This window comes from Engraulis encrasicolus, chromosome 7, assembly GCF_034702125.1.
Source record: "Engraulis encrasicolus isolate BLACKSEA-1 chromosome 7, IST_EnEncr_1.0, whole genome shotgun sequence".
Classification (NCBI taxonomy): Eukaryota; Metazoa; Chordata; class Actinopteri; order Clupeiformes; family Engraulidae; genus Engraulis; species Engraulis encrasicolus.
Window position 1 is genome coordinate 41263959 of NC_085863.1, and position 17719 is coordinate 41281677.

Genomic DNA, 17719 nt, shown 5'->3' on the forward strand with positions numbered 1-17719 from the left:
AGCTTAGTTTTCAAGACTTTATTTTGTGCACACACGCGACCAACGTTTCTGTGTTGCTACACCTTCTTCAGAGTCGAATGATAGCAAGAGAGAGACACACATTTCAAGACTTGACATTCACAGGTGATCCTACTTGGTTTGGCTAAATTGGTCTGATCTCATTGCAGGTAATTGACCCCACCCCCCAACACCAGGACAAGATTGTGGACAATTAGACAGCTTGCCAACTTCCCAAAACAAAATAAAAAAGTGAAAAAAACAATACACAAAGAAAATTGTCAATAAAACCACAGCTACAATTATTAGAAGACATACAGCCGCGATGCTGGAACAATTTGTTACAGAGAGAAAGACATATTGTGTTCCTCATTTATGCCCTGAGGCTCCACTGAATTTAGAGTATGAATCCAAAATGCCTTTCTACGAAGCCTCTCTGTCTAATTGTCTGCAATCTTGTCCTGGTGTTGGGGGGTGGGGTCAATTACCTGCAATGAGATGAGACCAATTTAGCCAAACCAAGTGGGATCACCTGTGAATGTCAAGTCTTGAAATGTGTGTCTCTCTCTTGCCATCATTTGACTCTGAAGAAGGTGTAGCAACACCGAAACGTTGGTCGGGTGTGTGCAAAAAATAAAGTCTTGAAAACTAAGCTGCAGTGTGGTCCAGCTTCTCCTTTCCAGCTATGCCAGTGACTTACTGGCAGTGTTGCCAGATGAGGCTGATGATTTCCAGCCCAAAAAATGCTCAAAACCCACCTGGAAGCACTAAATCCCGCCCAATTCTATTGATGTCGATGGGAAAGATTGGGCGAGTTTTCCTGTAAAATGCCATTTTTACCCGCAGACGGCTATCTCAAGCAGCCCAATTGTGTGGGAAACAGCCCAATCTGGCAACACTGCTTACCGGAGCCTCAATGCCAGTGATTTCAAAAGCACTGGGACACTGATCTGTGATAGGTCTGTTAGAGCATTAGGTCCAACCCCCTATGGGCGGGGTTGAAAAGGTGGGGAAAAAGGCTTGTAGTCTCAACAGAAATCCACCTCTCTTACACTTCCTATGTCGATGATGCAAAATGACCATTTTTACATCATTGACATAGGAAGTGTTAAGAGATGAATGCGGGTTTCTCCTATCTCAGGGGGAATTGAGAGATTTTTGCAAGACCATTCAAAAGTATGACTAGGTGTCTAGCAATGGAGAGCCTAATGCAAAATGGGTGGAGTGTCCCTTTAACCTTTGAGCTACAAGTCTGACGCCCTAACTGTTTACCTATGACTGCCTTCAAATGGTGAGTGTGTGGTTGTTTTTTAATTGTCTATTTATGTAACATAAATTATGGGGCGGGCTGTTTGTTAAGCATTGTTCTGGTGACAGTCAGCACCATATCTGAGTGTGAGCGGCATGTCAACAGAAAAAAAAAACCAGTAATGCAGAATTACAAAAGGCATGATCAATTTAATAGAAAAATATTCCTTCACATAGATTATTCAGTATGTGGTGAATGATACAGCTCAATTTTGTTCAAGAGTTCAAAAATTGTAAGAGAGAGTGCAGAGAGCAGTTTTGTTACATTACAGTACATTTGTAGTAAGTTTGAAGTAAGCAGTTAGTTTATTATTTCTTGCAAGAATTTGAGTAAGTCAAAAAATAAATTCCTTGAGATTTTCTATAAAGCAGTCTTTATGAATATGACAATATACATTCTAAGAAAGGCATGACAACGCTGAGAAGGCCAAACGTAGCTGATAATGTTTTCAATGGGGTCATGGTTCATTGATGATATTTTCTGCCTGTTGCTGACCTGTGGTCCACTTCACCACTCATGCACCTCTTTGTCCCAGACCAGCTGTCCGTGCGGCCCCGTGGCTCCGTCGGGCAGGAGGGCGAGGTACACGGGAGTCTCAGCTCCTTCCTCTGGGCTCTTGGGAGCTTTATCGCCCGCCATGTCTGTGCGCACCCAGCCAGGGCAGCAGGCGTTCAGCAGGATGCCATCCGATGCCCTGGTCTGGCTCAGAACACGCGCCTGTATCCGAGACAGCACCGTCACCCCAATCTGCAAATGGAAGAAATTATAAAATTGTGAAATACAACATCAACCCTCCAAACGGAGGTTTGTGCTTCACTAAAAAGACTATAAAGGCTAAATACTGAAAATCATTCCAGAAAACAGATGTGGAGTGCTCCCAAATACATCTTTCATCTGTTTCACCTGGTATGCTATCCTAGAATCACCTTCATTGTCCTGCATGATACAGCAGAAAAAGTGCAGTGTCATTGTGTGGACTCCCATTGTGTGGACTCCCGTCCACTAACGCCCCGCCTCCGTGGAGAAAACAGTAAAGTTTCCCTGCTGTCAGCCTAACCACAACAACTTTAGGAGAACTATACTTCAGTCACCATCCCGCTTGCAAATGAGAAAATGATTAGAATCAAGCTTTTTCAAGATATTGAAATACAATTCTGTTGTCACTGATGTCATCACGAGGCCACGAGGAGGCAAGTGAGCAAGGGAGGACGGTAGGGCTGCACGATTATGGAAAAAAATCATAATCACGATTATTTTGGTCAAAATCATAATCAAGATTATTGATTTTTTGCAATTTTTTTGAAAATTATAACAAGATGAAATATAAGCAAGAATTAATTATATGCGGGATGGGCAAAATAAAATGAATTGTAATAATTGTAAAGGCAATAGCATGAAACCTAGGTGGACAGATTTCTGACCAGAAACACCAGCCCGTCAGTATGTTCTGGCTTCAAGGACGCTCTCAAAGGTAGGCCACTATTGCCACGATTAAATCACAATTGAAATCATGACTTTGATTTCACGATTTAATCACGATTTTCGATTATTTTCGATTAATTGTGCAGCCCTAGAGGACGGTAGTCTGCATATTGGAATCCACCCATACTCTTGTCAGGTTGAGGCGACAGCTGCATGCCGTGTTTGTGTGCATGCATGTGCTGAGGTGTGGCCTTGCCTTTGTTGTGCCATAGGCAGAGTTAGGCCATCCTTTGGCTTCGTGATCGCCCTTCTGAGCTGCCTGCACAAAGTCTTTCATGAGTCCTCCGAGCTCCTCTTCTGTAATGTCCGAGTTACGGAATCTGAAACATGAATTTGGTTTATGTGGTCAGCCGTCTAGTAAAATGAGTGAGCAACCCATCCATCTCTTGCAATAGATTTGTTAAAACTTACGACATTTGGAAGACATCATGTCTTCAGACTAAAGGTTTATTTGATGTCAAAGCATACAGTGTCTGGGTGTGGTGACCTCCGAAGTGCAGCATTAATGTAGCACTTTTCCATATATTCTACAGAGAACCAAAAACATAACGCTTCAGGGAGAAGACATGTGCCCTTCAAATGACCAGGAGAGTGTTCACTACGATCATACTTTGCCTGTAGCTCAGGACTGCACTTGTCCAGAGAGCGCTTGCTGACGAAGCTGGAGACGTTGACCACTCGTGCCTTGGGTTTCAGGATGGGGAGGAGAGCCTTGCACACCGCCAGAGTGCCCCAGTAGTTGGTCTGCATGGTCACATCAGCCTGCTCACCAAATGGCTCAGTTGCACTCACTAAGCAAAAAAGACAAATAACTGCTTTAAAAGGGACACTGTGCAGGAAATGGTCAAAAAAGGTACTGCAACTATGCTGCTCATTGAAACTGGGCTTCCCATTGCCAAATTTGATCTTTACATGAAAGTTTACTAAGTAATAAACAAATATGTTCTAGTATGGTCCAAGTAGTCATTTTTTCAGCTAAAAATGGTCATTTTGGGAAATTCAAAATGGCGGACCATGGAGAAGATCCCCCTTTTCATGTATGAAAAGTGCATTTTTTCCAGTCATAATGAATACTTAGAATTTGATGGTGGTGGTAAGTATTCATTAAAAAGGTAACATTAGTGAATGGACAGCATGAATTCTGGAAATAAACAACTAAAAATCTCACACAGTGTCCCTTTAAGACTAGTGTGATATCATATTCATTATACCATATTGTGTGAGTTTGTGTGTGTGTGTGAGAGAGAGACAGTGAGAGAGAGACAGTCCCTTTTCTTGCAATGACGTAGGCTCCTGACATGCATTTGGCCACACTGAAGGGCAAATGAAACCGTGATTGGCAGTAGGCTATAGGCCTACTCAGTATCGCAAATTCGCAATGCATGAGTTGCAGATAAAAACAACGGCTGTGTTGACTCATTGATGTGTATTGTGTTGTGTTTGGTTACAGACAGCGTTACATCAGAAGATATAAATGCTCAGGGTGTAAATATGTTCACCTACAGGTGCATGCCAACTACTTCCGCCCTTGCAACAAAACTGTTACATTATTATCGTGCATCGGTGGAACCCTGGTGGCGGATTCCTGTCGCCAGTAACAATAGCCATAGGCAGCCATGTGTGCGACCAACCAACGGCAAACAAACCTTTGAACGCCATCCCAGCGTTGTTGATCAAGACATCCAACCCGCCATAATTATTCTCCAAGAATTTCCGGAGCTCTTCCGCAGTGCTTTGGTCGCACAGATCAAGGCGATGGTACAATACGTTTTGGTGTCCCTCCGCTTTCACTTGTTGCAAAGCCTCTTGTCCCAATTTCTCGTTACGGGCAGTGAGAATAATGTCGCCAGTATATCCAGCTTTGCATAACCCCTTCACAATTGCAAATCCGATGCCTTTGTTAGCACCTGTGACAACAGCAACTTTTTTCGACATTGTGTCAGCTCTTCAACAAAGTAGCTTACAACCGCAAACGTTTGATGGTGGAGTGGAGGAGCAAGTTCTGTTCCACCACAGAACTCCGCCCACAGAGCTTTTTCAAGTAATTTATCTGATGTAAAAAAAAAAGTGCTGAGTCATAGTGACTGAATGGAGTAACCAGATATATAGTCTAAAAGTGATTTAGATGGATACAGCATTCCTTATAGGCGAAAACGGCAAAACAAGTAGAAAAGCTTTAACTTTTTATTTATTTTATTTGATTTTATCTCATTCAGTACCCTAGGCCTATCCATTGCATAATAGGCCTATGGTTTTGTGTTCAATTAGGCTACTGCCCCAATAGGCTATTGTGCCCTCAATAGGCCTACTGTATTTTTTTTTTAAAAAAAGATAAAATCTCAGTTATTCCAGAATCTAGGATCATCCACTCAGTGTTGCTCTTATGTTTCACCCATTCTTGTGCAATTGTAAGGCAAATTGATTTCACATTTATTGTTTTTTTATGTAATTGCAAAGCCCATTGAACTGCATGCATGTATAAAATGTGCTGTACAACTAAAATGACATTACATTACATTACCACTGTTTTTTTCTGTGTACTCTTTACCTTACACACCATGAACTTCAGGTAGCCTACAGCTCAAGAGTTGTACCACATGCAGAAGTTCTTAGAATGCTGACACTGGGATAGACAGGAGAGGGAGTACCAGGGCCTTGAACAGGCAGGCCTACCAGCTGCAGCTGAACACCAGCAGACACTCATCATCACATATCTCATACCACAATAGGCCTGCAACCAGCAGAGGTCACTGCTCACTTGTATATGAACATTTGACTTTTGAGTATTGTTCAATAATTGTCTGTTTCATTTTACCAAAACAAATGGAAGTGTCAGTTGACACAAAAGCAACATCGAAAATATAATTCATTTATTTTATTTTATTATTAATTAGTACATTTACATTTTACATCTGACATCTTAAACTTAGGAGGCACATAGGAAGCATACAGCACATACCATACAGTGTTACTATCTGTACAAATAAAAAGTATACAATACAAATTCATTGTGATTTAAAACATGTCCCTCAAAATCCATTAAATTCCCATCACCATGAAAAATATCCTGATCCTGATGCCGATTCTGATACCAATATGGTCTAACATCTTAAGAAAGATCTGGTCCTAAGAATACCGTAAAATCTTCCGGTCCTGAAGCTGTGCGCGTATACGTATGGGCCACTGAAGAGGTAGGTATAGCCTGGAGAAAAAGCAAATACACAACAGTGATGAAGGCTAAGCCTGCAGACAAGTAGTCGGTCACACATAACGACTCTGAGTGCCATGCCGAAACATCAGCAGTGTTGCGCTCTTCCATCTGACAACTAATACACTATTTACATGCATTGTATGTATATGCACTGTATATGTATATATGTATATATGTATATATGTAGTGTGTGTGTGTGTGTGTGTGTGTGTGTGTGTGTGTGTGTGTTATATACAGTATATAATATGGAGGACAGGAGATTTCCATAGCAGGAGATTTCCATAGCAGGGGGGAGGTCTTGCCACACCCACCATGTTGCCAATGCTGTCGTGTGAATACTGCTATACTATAAATATAACCAGTCACTACCATGAGAGGCCCTCAGTTTGGGGCCCTATAGGCAATACTCAAGATTCAATAAGTTTATTAATTTTATGAATTACTATGTCATCACAGTTGATAGGAATTTGTTTTGGCACGTCCCCAAAATCAAATATATAATCAACACAGAAATACACAGAAATACCATAGCAGAGAGCACATGAATGAAGACAAAGAGGCATGGGCACAGAGACAGTGAACACTAGAGGATACCCAGTAGTCATTGGACAAAATGACAATAATGGCTGGCAAACAAATTACATAATAAAAACTGTATAATAAAACTATAGCTTAAAATTAGCATCTAATTTGTGATATATACATTGGGGATCTTATATTTTCAATAGTCATATTTTTTACTGTCTTGCTCTTCTCTGCCAGGGCCCACTCCCAATACCCACAAAGTCCCTGGATATTGATAAGGTGCATAATACCTCAAATAATGTGCTGTACGTTTGCAACTTACCTCGGCGCTGGACGGCTGCGTTAACTTGCTTTGTCATCCCACGGAACCCATGTGCTATCAGTTTGGGGGAATCGGCATCCATAGTTCTTCTAGCCTCATCATAACTACAAGATAAAGAAGGTTTGGTTTACACCACAGTTTTTTGGTTGACACCATTGTTTTCAAATACTGTACTTCACCTACAATGTAAGACAAAGGCAATACAATTTAATAATAATTTTAGCAATACATTTAAAAATACATAAAAAATTGAGAAGCCCATATGTGTGTAAAATATATTCAAGTTGACTGCACAACAACGTGGAGGATATATTATCCTGCATGCACATTAACATCATATGTATTTCATGTGCTAACACAATGATCCCTGTTATTGTAAGATTCTTGTAGCAGATGGTAGTGACCAAATTCAGGCGCTTATTAATTTTATATTTATTTCAGTGTCAAGTAGTCTTCGTATTCTTACTGATGTATTTGCAGCACTAGTGACATGTCATTACATTGTTTATACACCAGTTATTCCACAGTGCCTAGATACAGGGAGGGTACTTCTACTAGTGCTTACTACCTCTTTGTTTATTTTATGTAGACCTATAGAGATTTATGTAATTTTATTCAGAGATCAGATGTTTTCTAAGTGAACCTAATGCTTCACATGGCTGGACTGGCCATCTGGCATAACGGGCATTTCCCGGTGGGCCCCACACCCAAAATGTTTTTTTTCTTCTAACATTTCTGAAAATAGGGGCCCACGAGGGTGCGGGGCCCACGAGGGTGCGGTGAGTCTGCTCTCCCCAGGCCAGCCCTGATGCTTCACATACGCACCTATAGTAGTAGTTGCCAACAAAGAAGATGGTCTTTCGAGTCCCCTGGTCATAGAAGGCAGCGTCGACTTTTTTCACAGAGCTGGGCAGGCCCAAGGTGCTGATGCTCTTGGGGTAGCCGCTCTCCACCTCGTACCCATACAGACTCCAGTATTTACCACCTGGATGAATAAAAGCAAAAAAAAAAAAAAAAAACATTGATGAGCTTGTTAGGTTTTGTGACTTTTCTTGGCCTCTAGGGGTCACTCTTGCATCCTTGCCATGTTTGTTTTGACAGCCATGTGCTTCCTTGTTTTGATGTCATGTGATGCTTTGTTTTGATAGTCATGTGATTTGTGCCCCACCTGTTTTTGGTTTACTTTCCCTCCAATTCTTAATTGCCAATTACCTTGTAGTCTAGGCAGGATTTCTGAAAAGGTGCTTATTTAAGGTCCTGAAGGCAAATCATGTTAATTTTCGGCATACAACTGATTTAGGGGTATTCAAGGGTGCTGAATCCAAATCTGCCGTATGCCGGACGCAAAAATGTACCGAAATGCCTCAAAACGGGCAAAATCCAATATGGCCGCCGCCACCGTGTTAAAATCCTGCAATCACTTTTCTTTTGGACTAAATAAGGTATGAATTTGAAAATAGCACTTATTTTTATGTTTTCAGACATGGGGAAAGCCATTATGTCATCAGATTTAAGCTCAGATTGGAGGAAAATGCTTATGTCATTGGCTGGCAGCCATTTTAAAAGCAGAGAGCCTCATATTGTCAACGATTTTTAACATTCTTACTAATCTTTCAAGATCCACAGAAAAAAATGCTCTTTGTTTCTGTGAACACAAATACTACAGAAAACTGCACTGAACTGTCTACTTTCACCTGAAAAAAGAAGTTTGTGTCTACCTTTTTCCATTCTTTAGTTATGGGCAGTAGAACATTGGATGACACGACAAAAAAGCACAGATTTTTGACCCCAAAATACTGCACTTCTCACTGCCCATATTTTTGCTTTAAGGACATATTGTCTTTGATAGTGTTCATGTTTGATATACAACATTTTCAGGGGGTTTGAAGGGTGCTTAATGCCTTTAATTCCCATAGTACATCAAAATGAAGGAATCCAATATGGCCGCCGTCACCAGTCTACAGTGTACATTTCTTTGATTACACAAGGTAAACTCTTAAGTAGGCCTACATTATGTAGCATCAGGTTTTCATACAAGGAGAATTAATTTCCATACTCAGATTTAAGATAGATATCAAAGGAAATTATTTAAGTGTAGACTGAATTCATGTTTGCAACAGGAGATTATCTTTTCCATAAATTGACCATTTGTATTTAAATCTCTCCCCATTTCAATTAGGCCTACACTTTTAATGCATTATACCATGAAAAATGTTCCCACCTCAAACCACCACACAATGTTTCCACACCTCTTCACCCATAAAAAATAAATGACCACAAGAGTCTGAAATCGAATATTTTCTAATATTATCCTTTGTACAATGGGAATTACTTCATGTTTGCCGGTTTAATTGCTGTGCTCAGATCACTGTATATCTATGCCTATAAAGGGGATCAAGAAGCAGACTGATTTGAATAATATATAGGCCTAGAATAAAATAGAATTGAATAGAATAGAATAGAATAGAGTGTACAGATAAGGGAGTGGCATTGTGTGTGTGTGTGTGTGTGTGTGTGTGTGTGTGTGTGTGTGTGTGTGTGTGTGTGTGTGTGTGTGTGTGTGTGTGTGTGTGTGTGTGTGTGTGTGTGTGTGTGTGTGTGTGTGTGTGTGAATATATACACAAAGGACATACTCAGGCTGGTATTGCACATCAGTCATCCAAAGTTATTGCATAGATTTTCTTGCTTAATGTACATATTTCAGCTGAGATGGCCACTCTGTGACAATTATAACCATTAATTACAAGGCTGGACTTTGTTCTGTAGTACAGCAAGAATTCAGCTCAACACATTGCACTGTATCAATTATTTCACAACAATCGGAGGATGGAAGGAGATCAGGGGAACAAGAGATTGTAATGAACAGTCAGACAGTCCATGTGTGTGAAATGTGGTTTTAGTCTTTGGTCCTTACTTTGATGATACATCTGTAGTGCCAATGATACATCTGTAGAGACCCAAGAACTCAGAACCAGGATAATGTCCAAGACAATGTTTTAGCTCTGTGACAGTGGGAAGTTCAGAGAGGGCTAGGTCTATTCTCGCTATAGGTGTGCCTCCTGAAGGCAGCAATGATCTCTTTGGTTTTCTTTTCATTCAGAGCTAGAGAAATTTGTCTCGGTCTCTGTACACCATGCCACCTTCACTCCCTTTTGCTGGCCATGCTGCAGTCATGGACGGATAGACTTTAGATGGGGGCTCAGCATGCAGCCATGTGGGGATCCAGCCCTGCTGAACAGGGGAGCAGGAGGAAAAGATAGTCTGTCTGTTATCTTCTGTTGGTAGAATTGTGCAAGTATAGACTTTAAATTGGCCTAGTTAAAATATACTGGAATGTACATCTGCAGTGTATCAATAACGGTGCTCAGCTGGAGAGAGAGAGCCAATGGCAGGCAGAAGAGCAAGTGGTAGTTTTAAGGTGCCTAGGCACAGAAATGGGCACTTCCCTGTCTTTCTCACAGCACATGAACACAATACTCAAAAATGGACTGCTAATTAACCCATTTTGTCCTACGCCCTTTTTGGGAAAGGGTGCCCTCTTCCTACTAAATCCGCAATGTCTCAACCTCTGAAGCACATACAAACATGAAATGAGTTACATTTAAAAGCCAATACCCTCCCCTTGCATTGTAATGTGTTCATTCAGCTCTAACATACCCACATAGTTAATAAAACAGCTAAAATCTCAAGATCCTGAAAAACCTATATGTGTTTCCAGGACACAATGGTTTAAGTTATACGAGGAGGAGGTATCAAAAATCAGAATGTCCTTGCTGACTTGGAATGTCCTTTTTTGAATATTGTGTTCATGTGCTGTGAGAAAGACAGGAGGGTGCCCATTTCTATTAACCTTGCGCACCATCCTACGTATTTCCGCCAAGAGACTTGACTCCACACTACTTCTGATACCAGTTTATAGGCCTATATATACCAAATATATATGCACATACAGTCACCCTCCTCTACTCTAACCAAAATTGTTTACTTGGTATACTAAGTTAACCTATTCCTAATCACCCCTCCTGGAGTTGCTGAATTGCAGCAACTGCTTGACTCCATGTACTCCATGCCACTTCTTGCAGATGCAGTGTTGGATGAGGCAAGCACAAGTTGTGATGTCTTTGTGGGCCTTGAGAATACATGGGTTCTAAATTTTGTTTATAACCTGACTGCGAACCTAGCCGCGCACAACTCAGCCTCTGATTGTTGGAAACCGCTGTCTGTCAAAAAAAAATAGCTCACGTGGTTGGCTGCCAGTGTCTTGCCCCTCTTCATAACATTGTGTTGATAAACAATGAGAACCCATGTATAAGTGGCATATACAGGACCAGTGGGACTAAAGCCCTGTTCAATACCACCCATCCCACTTCGGTGACTGGCAGGAGGATAGGAAGGGGTATGTGGGCCTGACTCAATATAGAGATTTGATAATGTGGGGCATTTTATGTAACCATGTGACATCTGAATTAGATAGGACTGATCATTGCAAAACGTCATACTTTGCTTTTGTTGCATTTGCAGCCAAAGTGCCATGCAGTGCATGATATTGTGTGTCCTGCCAAATCACTGGAGAGGAGGAGGTTGATAGGCCTAATGGTTGGTATTGTCTGGTGATGGTGTCCATATTCGATTAATTCATTTTGAGGTAGGCCTATTAAAGAGGTTTTGAGCCTAATACACAGCATATTTGAATATTTGAATTAAGCACCCTTCAAAACCCCTGAAAATGCTGCATATCAAACATGAACACTATCAAAGACACTTTGTTCTAAAAGCACACATGTGGGTTGAGACAAGTGCAGTATTTTGGGTCAAAAAATATTGTTTTTTTTGGTGTCACCATATGTTCCTGTTGCAATCATGAATATAGACTACACTGAAATAATTTCCTTTGATATCTATCTTAAAGCTGAGTATGGAAATTAATTCTCCCTGTATGAGAACCTAATGCTACATAATGTACTTAAGAGTTTACCTTTCTAATCAAAGAAATGTACACTGTAGACTGGTGATGGTGGCCATATTGGATTCCTTCATTTTGATGTACCATGGGAATATATATTCATTTATTCATCATATTGGCATCAAACCCCCTGAAAATGTTGCACATCAAACATGAACACTATCAAAGACAATATGTCCTTAAAGCAAAACTATGGGCAGAGAGAAGTGCAGTATTTTGGGGTCAAAAATCAGTGTTTTTTTGTGGTGTCATCCCATGTTCTACTGCCCATAACTAAAGAATGGAAAAGGGTAGACTCAAACTTCTTTTTCCAGGTGAAAGTAGACAGTTCAGTGTTGTTTTCTGTAGTATTTGTGTTCACAGAGACAAAGAGCATTTTTTCTGTGAATCTTGAAAGATTAGTAAAAATGTTAAAAATCCATGACAATATGAGGCTCTCTGCTTTTAAAATGGCTGCCAGCCAATGACATAAGCATTTTCTTCCAATCTGAGCTTAAATCTGATGACATAATGGCTTTCCCCATGTCTGAAAACATAAAAATAAGTGCTATTTTCAAATTCATACCTTATTTAGACCAAAAGAAAAGTGATTGCAGGATTTTAACACGGTGGCGGCGGCCATATTGGATTTTGCCTGTTTGAGGCATTTCGGTACATTTTTGCGTCCGGCATACGGCAGATTTGGATTCAGCACCCTTGAATACCCCTAAATCAGTTGTATGCCGAAAATTAACATGATTTGCCTTCAGGTGTACACTTTTTGGAAAAATGACCCTGACTATGGGTATTTATTCCGCCCTGTGTTTTGTTCTTGTCACTGAGTCTTTGTGCTGGTTGAGGGTGAGTCACTTGCATTCTTTGAAGAATACTTTGGAATTACTTTTTGCTTTCTTGAATCTTTGCCTTCGTTATTTTTTGGACTTTAAAATCTACTTTTGTTGAACTTAATCCTGGAACTTGCCACTCGAAGCTTTTTGTTTGAAATTATTTGGATCCTCTGTGCGTTTGGATTTTACTTTATTTTTTGGAAACCTTGATTGCCTTGAATTGGACATATCTTTTGCATGCTGTGGATTTTTCCTGGACTTTGCCAAATTAAACCTTTTTGAACTTGATCCTTGTTTGTCAGTCCTCTGCATTTGAGTCATTTCTCTGTTTTGCCAAGGGGGTGTTCACTGCATTAGGCCAGTGGCCAGGGTCTCAGTCCCAGCCCAACCCTAACAGAGCTAATATGTGAGTTATGCACTGTTACTTTACTTTAACCAACACTTACATGTAGCAGATTCTTTTATTCATAGCAACTTCCAGTTACTACAGGGTATGTTGACAGTGGAGTGGAATTACCCTGGAACAAAGTGAGGTTAGCTATCTTGCTGAAGGGCACTTCCGCCTTGAATGAAGGTGTAGGGAGAACACGAACATTCCTACAGATAAGGTTGGGATTTGAACCTGCAACCTTCTGATCCAAAGACCCACTTCCTGTGAAACGCTCCCTAACCATTAGGCCACAACGACATCCATATATGGGTTATGACCTTACTTAGGAACCTGCCTCCCTAGAAGAATGTTATTAGCTTAACTGGGAGACAACGGCCCAGGCAAGGTTGAAGGTTTCATCTTTCAGGGGTCATACTCACTTATCAAAGTTTAAGATTACCTTTGATGAGGATGACTCTGTCTGTGGATGGGTTTTCGTAGGCTGCGTCAATAGAGGTGGGGGCTTCGGGCCAGAAGCTCTTGATCATGTGCTGCTCAGCGGACCATCTATATGGTGAGCTACGCCAGAAGAAGCTAGGGACAAAGAGGCCTTTTTTTGTCACGATCATGTCTTTCATTTTCACAGAGACATTGTTGTGTTTTATGCAATAAGGTATTTCGAGTGAGGCCGTCTTAAGTTTTAAGATCATGGTGTTTTACACCAGTTTCTTCTCCTCAGGTGTTGCTGTGTGATGCACAAGTCATGTCACGTCCTAAACAGCTTTGCATGTGTGGTAATTAATTATATTATATATAGTGATATCCGATGATGATCTAATCACCCAAGGTGTGCAAAAGCCTCCTATGGTGAACCATACCCGTCCTTGAAGAAGAACATCTCGCCACGGAGGTTTGTGACAGCATCCAGGACCAGGTCTGGGTCGCAGGCGTCAGGAATGGTGGGAGGCTCCGGCTCTGGTTTAGGTTCTGGCTTAGGCTCTGGTTTTGGCTCTGGCTTGGGCTCTGGCGTTGGCTTCTCAGTATTGGAACCTAAGATTCAACATAATTCTGTTAGAACTAGTAACCATTCACGTATATGTCAGTGCTAGTAATTGTACAAGGACTGCTATTTATATGCATACATTATTGTTTTATAACCCTGCAGAACATCAGTTCTCAAGAAGCCTGATGAAAACCTGCATTGTCTTAAAAAATGTTTTCCTCTCATGCCTTGAATGTTTTTCACCCCACAGTTGCAGCAATCGATAGAAACGTGATTATATCTACTTGGATACCAAAGATGTTATTAGGTGTGCTTTGTGGTGGTGTCCGGGTCGTCCATTCAGACTTTGCAAGTGTCGTTTTCAGGCCATAGACCTTGGACACAGTTGGAGAGAGCCTATTTTTTGTCTGTTAATCACTCATTCAAGCATAACTCACAAAGGTGATTAACTTGAAAATGTTGCATAGTCAGGGTCAGGTAGTTAGAAGTCAGATGTATAGGAGAAATTCTACACACTGGCCTTGTACATGGCCTATATGCCTTGTCCTTTTATTAAGACACTGCATTTGTCACAGCCTAAATGGGGCAACAACCTAAAAAGGCTGACCTTTGGGTACAAAATGTTTTTGAAATAAAACGTAAGTAAACATGTTTATGTACTGTAAATGTCAGAAGATTTGTCCTGCCAAGTACTGTACTTTGTATGTGCCCTTTAGCTTTGGAAAGGATTTCTTGCTTCTGGCATCACCTATAAAAACTCTTTAGTGCCGGTGAAGCATGTTCCTACATGTCCGCAAATGAAGAGGTTGGTATATATTTTGCGAGGTATCCCACTGCTGTACACATCCCACTGTGCGCATCTCTCGTTATGGTTTGACAGGGTTGTCACTTGTCAGATTATATTATGCCAACATCTGAACACCCACAACTGTCATCGGAAACTAGTATATGCAAATCAGAGAGCTTTATGTTGAGCAATATACTACATGCTGCTACAGTATAGAGAGTAATGGCAGTAACAAAGCAATCTTTGTGATCACCCTCTTCTTTCTATATTTGCAGTGCATTTGGCTCGCTGGGATCGTCAGTAACTGTCCCCGCACACTTAGAAGTTCCTGACACTGTAAAAAATGCAGTGTTACTTCAACACTATTCTGAGAAAATATGCCCCCAATCGACAGTGTTGAATTAACACCTAGAATGTTTAATTTAACACTATTGAGTTAAATTAATGCTACATTTTGTTGCTGTATAGGGTAGTCAGCCCCTGCTGTTCCCACACACTTCAAAGTTCTCGGCTGAGTCTGGAAAGCCAAACTGATCAGATTGTGTGGTGTTTACCATAGAGAGACTGTATTCCCTTGACGTCGTCCTGAGGCAGCGTGAAGGTGCTGGGGTTCCTGTAGCTGTAGATGGGGTACATGAGAGCCCCACGCTCCTTAGAGTGGTCCAGACCCAGAGAGTGGCCAAACTCATGAGCCGCCACCAAGAACAAGTTATAACCTGGAGCAGAGGGAGAAGACAAACATGCCATTAGGGCTGTCATTAAAGGCCACTATTTTGGGGCTTAATACAGTTAAAATCGTTGGCCAGGGTTTATAAAGGTGGTAAAGTGTCTTATAGCCGTTGTCTTGCTTTAAGACAAGTTTAAAGGAGGGAGCATGTCACTAAGCTAGTGAAAGTCAATGCATCCGTGTAGCATTCTACATGCTACAGTGATCCATTGACTTTCACTAGCTTAGCTACATACTCCCTCTTTTAACTTGTCTTAAAGCAAGACAACGCTTAACATGAAAAATAAGACACTTTACCACCTTTATAAACCCTGGCCAACGATTTTAACTGTATTAAACACCCAAAATAGTGGCATACCCCTTTAAGACAACGTTTTCAGAGTAAGGAGTCTGCACACTTGAAACCCTTCTCCTGGGCACAATCTTCACCTCTTCAATTTTGTCATTAAACAAAAGCACTAACAAGAACAGGAACAAGTCACAGCAACCAAAGATGAAAAACTAGACTTTAACTTGGAGTAAAAGCTAAACCTTGTAGTGTTTTACATCACACATCGTGTTCCTTATGTGTGGTTCCAACTGGAAAATGTGGCCATCATTTGTTTATGCTTTAATGTATGGAAACTGGAAACACAGATATTTTCTATTTAAAAAAAAATAATGTATAGGCTATGCTTACCACGATAGGATTTAGAGGTGAATGTCTCGTCTTCGTCAAAGTGCGCATCTCCTCCGATGCCTTCGGATGGGGCAAAGGCGTGAGCCAATGTGCCCCCTGGTCCATCGAAGGGGTAGTGATCACCATGGTCTGGAGAAGGGCAGAGCAAGTGATTATTCTACATTAAGACTACATCAGCTGGGGTTACAAGTACATATTAATGCAGCTATTGGTATTAATACATTAAAATGACCATTGTCCATATGGCTATTACTACACATTGGCCTACTTGTAGTGAGTAGGACAGACAATGGTTTTACAGTTTTGTTTTGTTAACATTTAATTGGTTAGATTGCTCTGTATGGCTATATGTAATTTTCAGCCTTACATTTCGTCTGATTGAGTAAACAGCACAGAGCATCAATCATGCATGTGATGTAGTAATATTCACTTGTTTGTTTGTCATCACAAACCTCTCTCCACCTGTCTGCCTGTCTGTTGAAATACCGTTACGCAGATGATTCAGGAGGAGATTAGCGTGATATTAGCCAAGGGTGTCTGTAATTAGTCAGTGTGGACTTAGTCATTAGCGAGGCTCACTTCTGCTGCCAAAGGAGATCATGATGTCTGCAGTGCCAGCGTTGATGCGTGTGAATCTCAGGGTGCTGACTCGTGCCCAGACTTGCAGGGCTTTCTCGATGGCACTATCCACCTCTGACTTGGGCAGGTCGGGTGTGTAGTTTACGATCCTGCAGGGGATAGGGAGGAGGGAGGAGAGCATATTGACTCAGGGATTATGTTTAATGCGTTTTTACACAGATTCACCCTGTGTCAATAGTTGCATTCAATTCAAAACCAGGGCCAGGGGCCTATAAGAAGCTGGTTCAGGAGTAAAACAGGTAAATCATCTTATAGAAGAGCCTGGAGTCCTCGTGGGTTTTTTTTGAAAATAAGGACTCTGGGCTCTTATATTAGATAATTTACCTCTTAACTTAACCTGGTTTACTCCTGAACCAGCTTCTTAGTATAGGTCCCTGATGATGAAATCACATAATCAAACCCCAAGTCTAAATTATTCTTTTTTTGCTTTTTGATTAGCAGTAGGCTATATAATAAATTTTGTTTTAACCTTCTTAAAACTTAATTGCCTCTATGTCTCAGGCTAAATAATGTGTGTTCCAACATTACGATAGCATCCCATGTAATGTTTTATGATGTGTTCATTACTTGCTATACCCTTAAATGAGAGAGCCTTTCTGACTTTTCAGCCACATCTTAACCACGTCTGTAAATTGAAATTTCATACTTGTATCATGTGAGGCTTGAAATGTTAACAATATGGTAAGCAAGGAGCATTATCAACAACCTTTCATGGGGACCCTAAGTGGACAGTATGCATTCAACTTTTCAGCCACAGAATTAACCACAGCTGTAAATTGAAGTAGAGAAGTAGAACCATAATGAATCCAGAAATTAAAAGGAACACACAATGTGGAAACATGGCCTCATTTTTTTCAGTCACATGTTGAGATTTAGTA

General features: G+C 40.9%; 2 protein-coding genes across 2 annotated transcripts in view; both read right to left on the reverse strand.

The window, feature by feature from the left end:
* Nucleotides 1-1435: 1435 nt before the first annotated feature.
* LOC134452904 (carbonyl reductase [NADPH] 1-like) lies at nt 1436-4801 on the reverse strand. The gene is made up of 4 exons (XM_063203580.1): nt 4435-4801; nt 3399-3579; nt 2985-3108; nt 1436-2053 (listed from the first exon to the last, which is right to left on the reverse strand). Exons 1-4 carry the CDS (start codon nt 4721-4723, stop codon nt 1814-1816), a joined length of 834 nt encoding a protein of 277 aa, XP_063059650.1. The 5' UTR covers nt 4724-4801; the 3' UTR covers nt 1436-1813.
* Nucleotides 4802-5713: 912 nt separating this feature from the next.
* LOC134451842 (uncharacterized) overlaps nt 5714-17719 on the reverse strand; it is a 32866-nt gene continuing 20860 nt past the window's right edge. The window contains exons 14-21 of the mRNA XM_063202241.1: nt 16782-16930; nt 16203-16331; nt 15351-15512; nt 13885-14056; nt 13467-13600; nt 7672-7831; nt 6847-6950; nt 5714-5990 (exon numbers count right to left, since the gene is read on the reverse strand). Coding sequence (XP_063058311.1) covers nt 5890-5990; nt 6847-6950; nt 7672-7831; nt 13467-13600; nt 13885-14056; nt 15351-15512; nt 16203-16331; nt 16782-16930 — 1111 coding nt within the window. The 3' untranslated portion in view covers nt 5714-5889. The remainder of the gene's footprint in view (nt 5991-6846; nt 6951-7671; nt 7832-13466; nt 13601-13884; nt 14057-15350; nt 15513-16202; nt 16332-16781; nt 16931-17719) is intronic.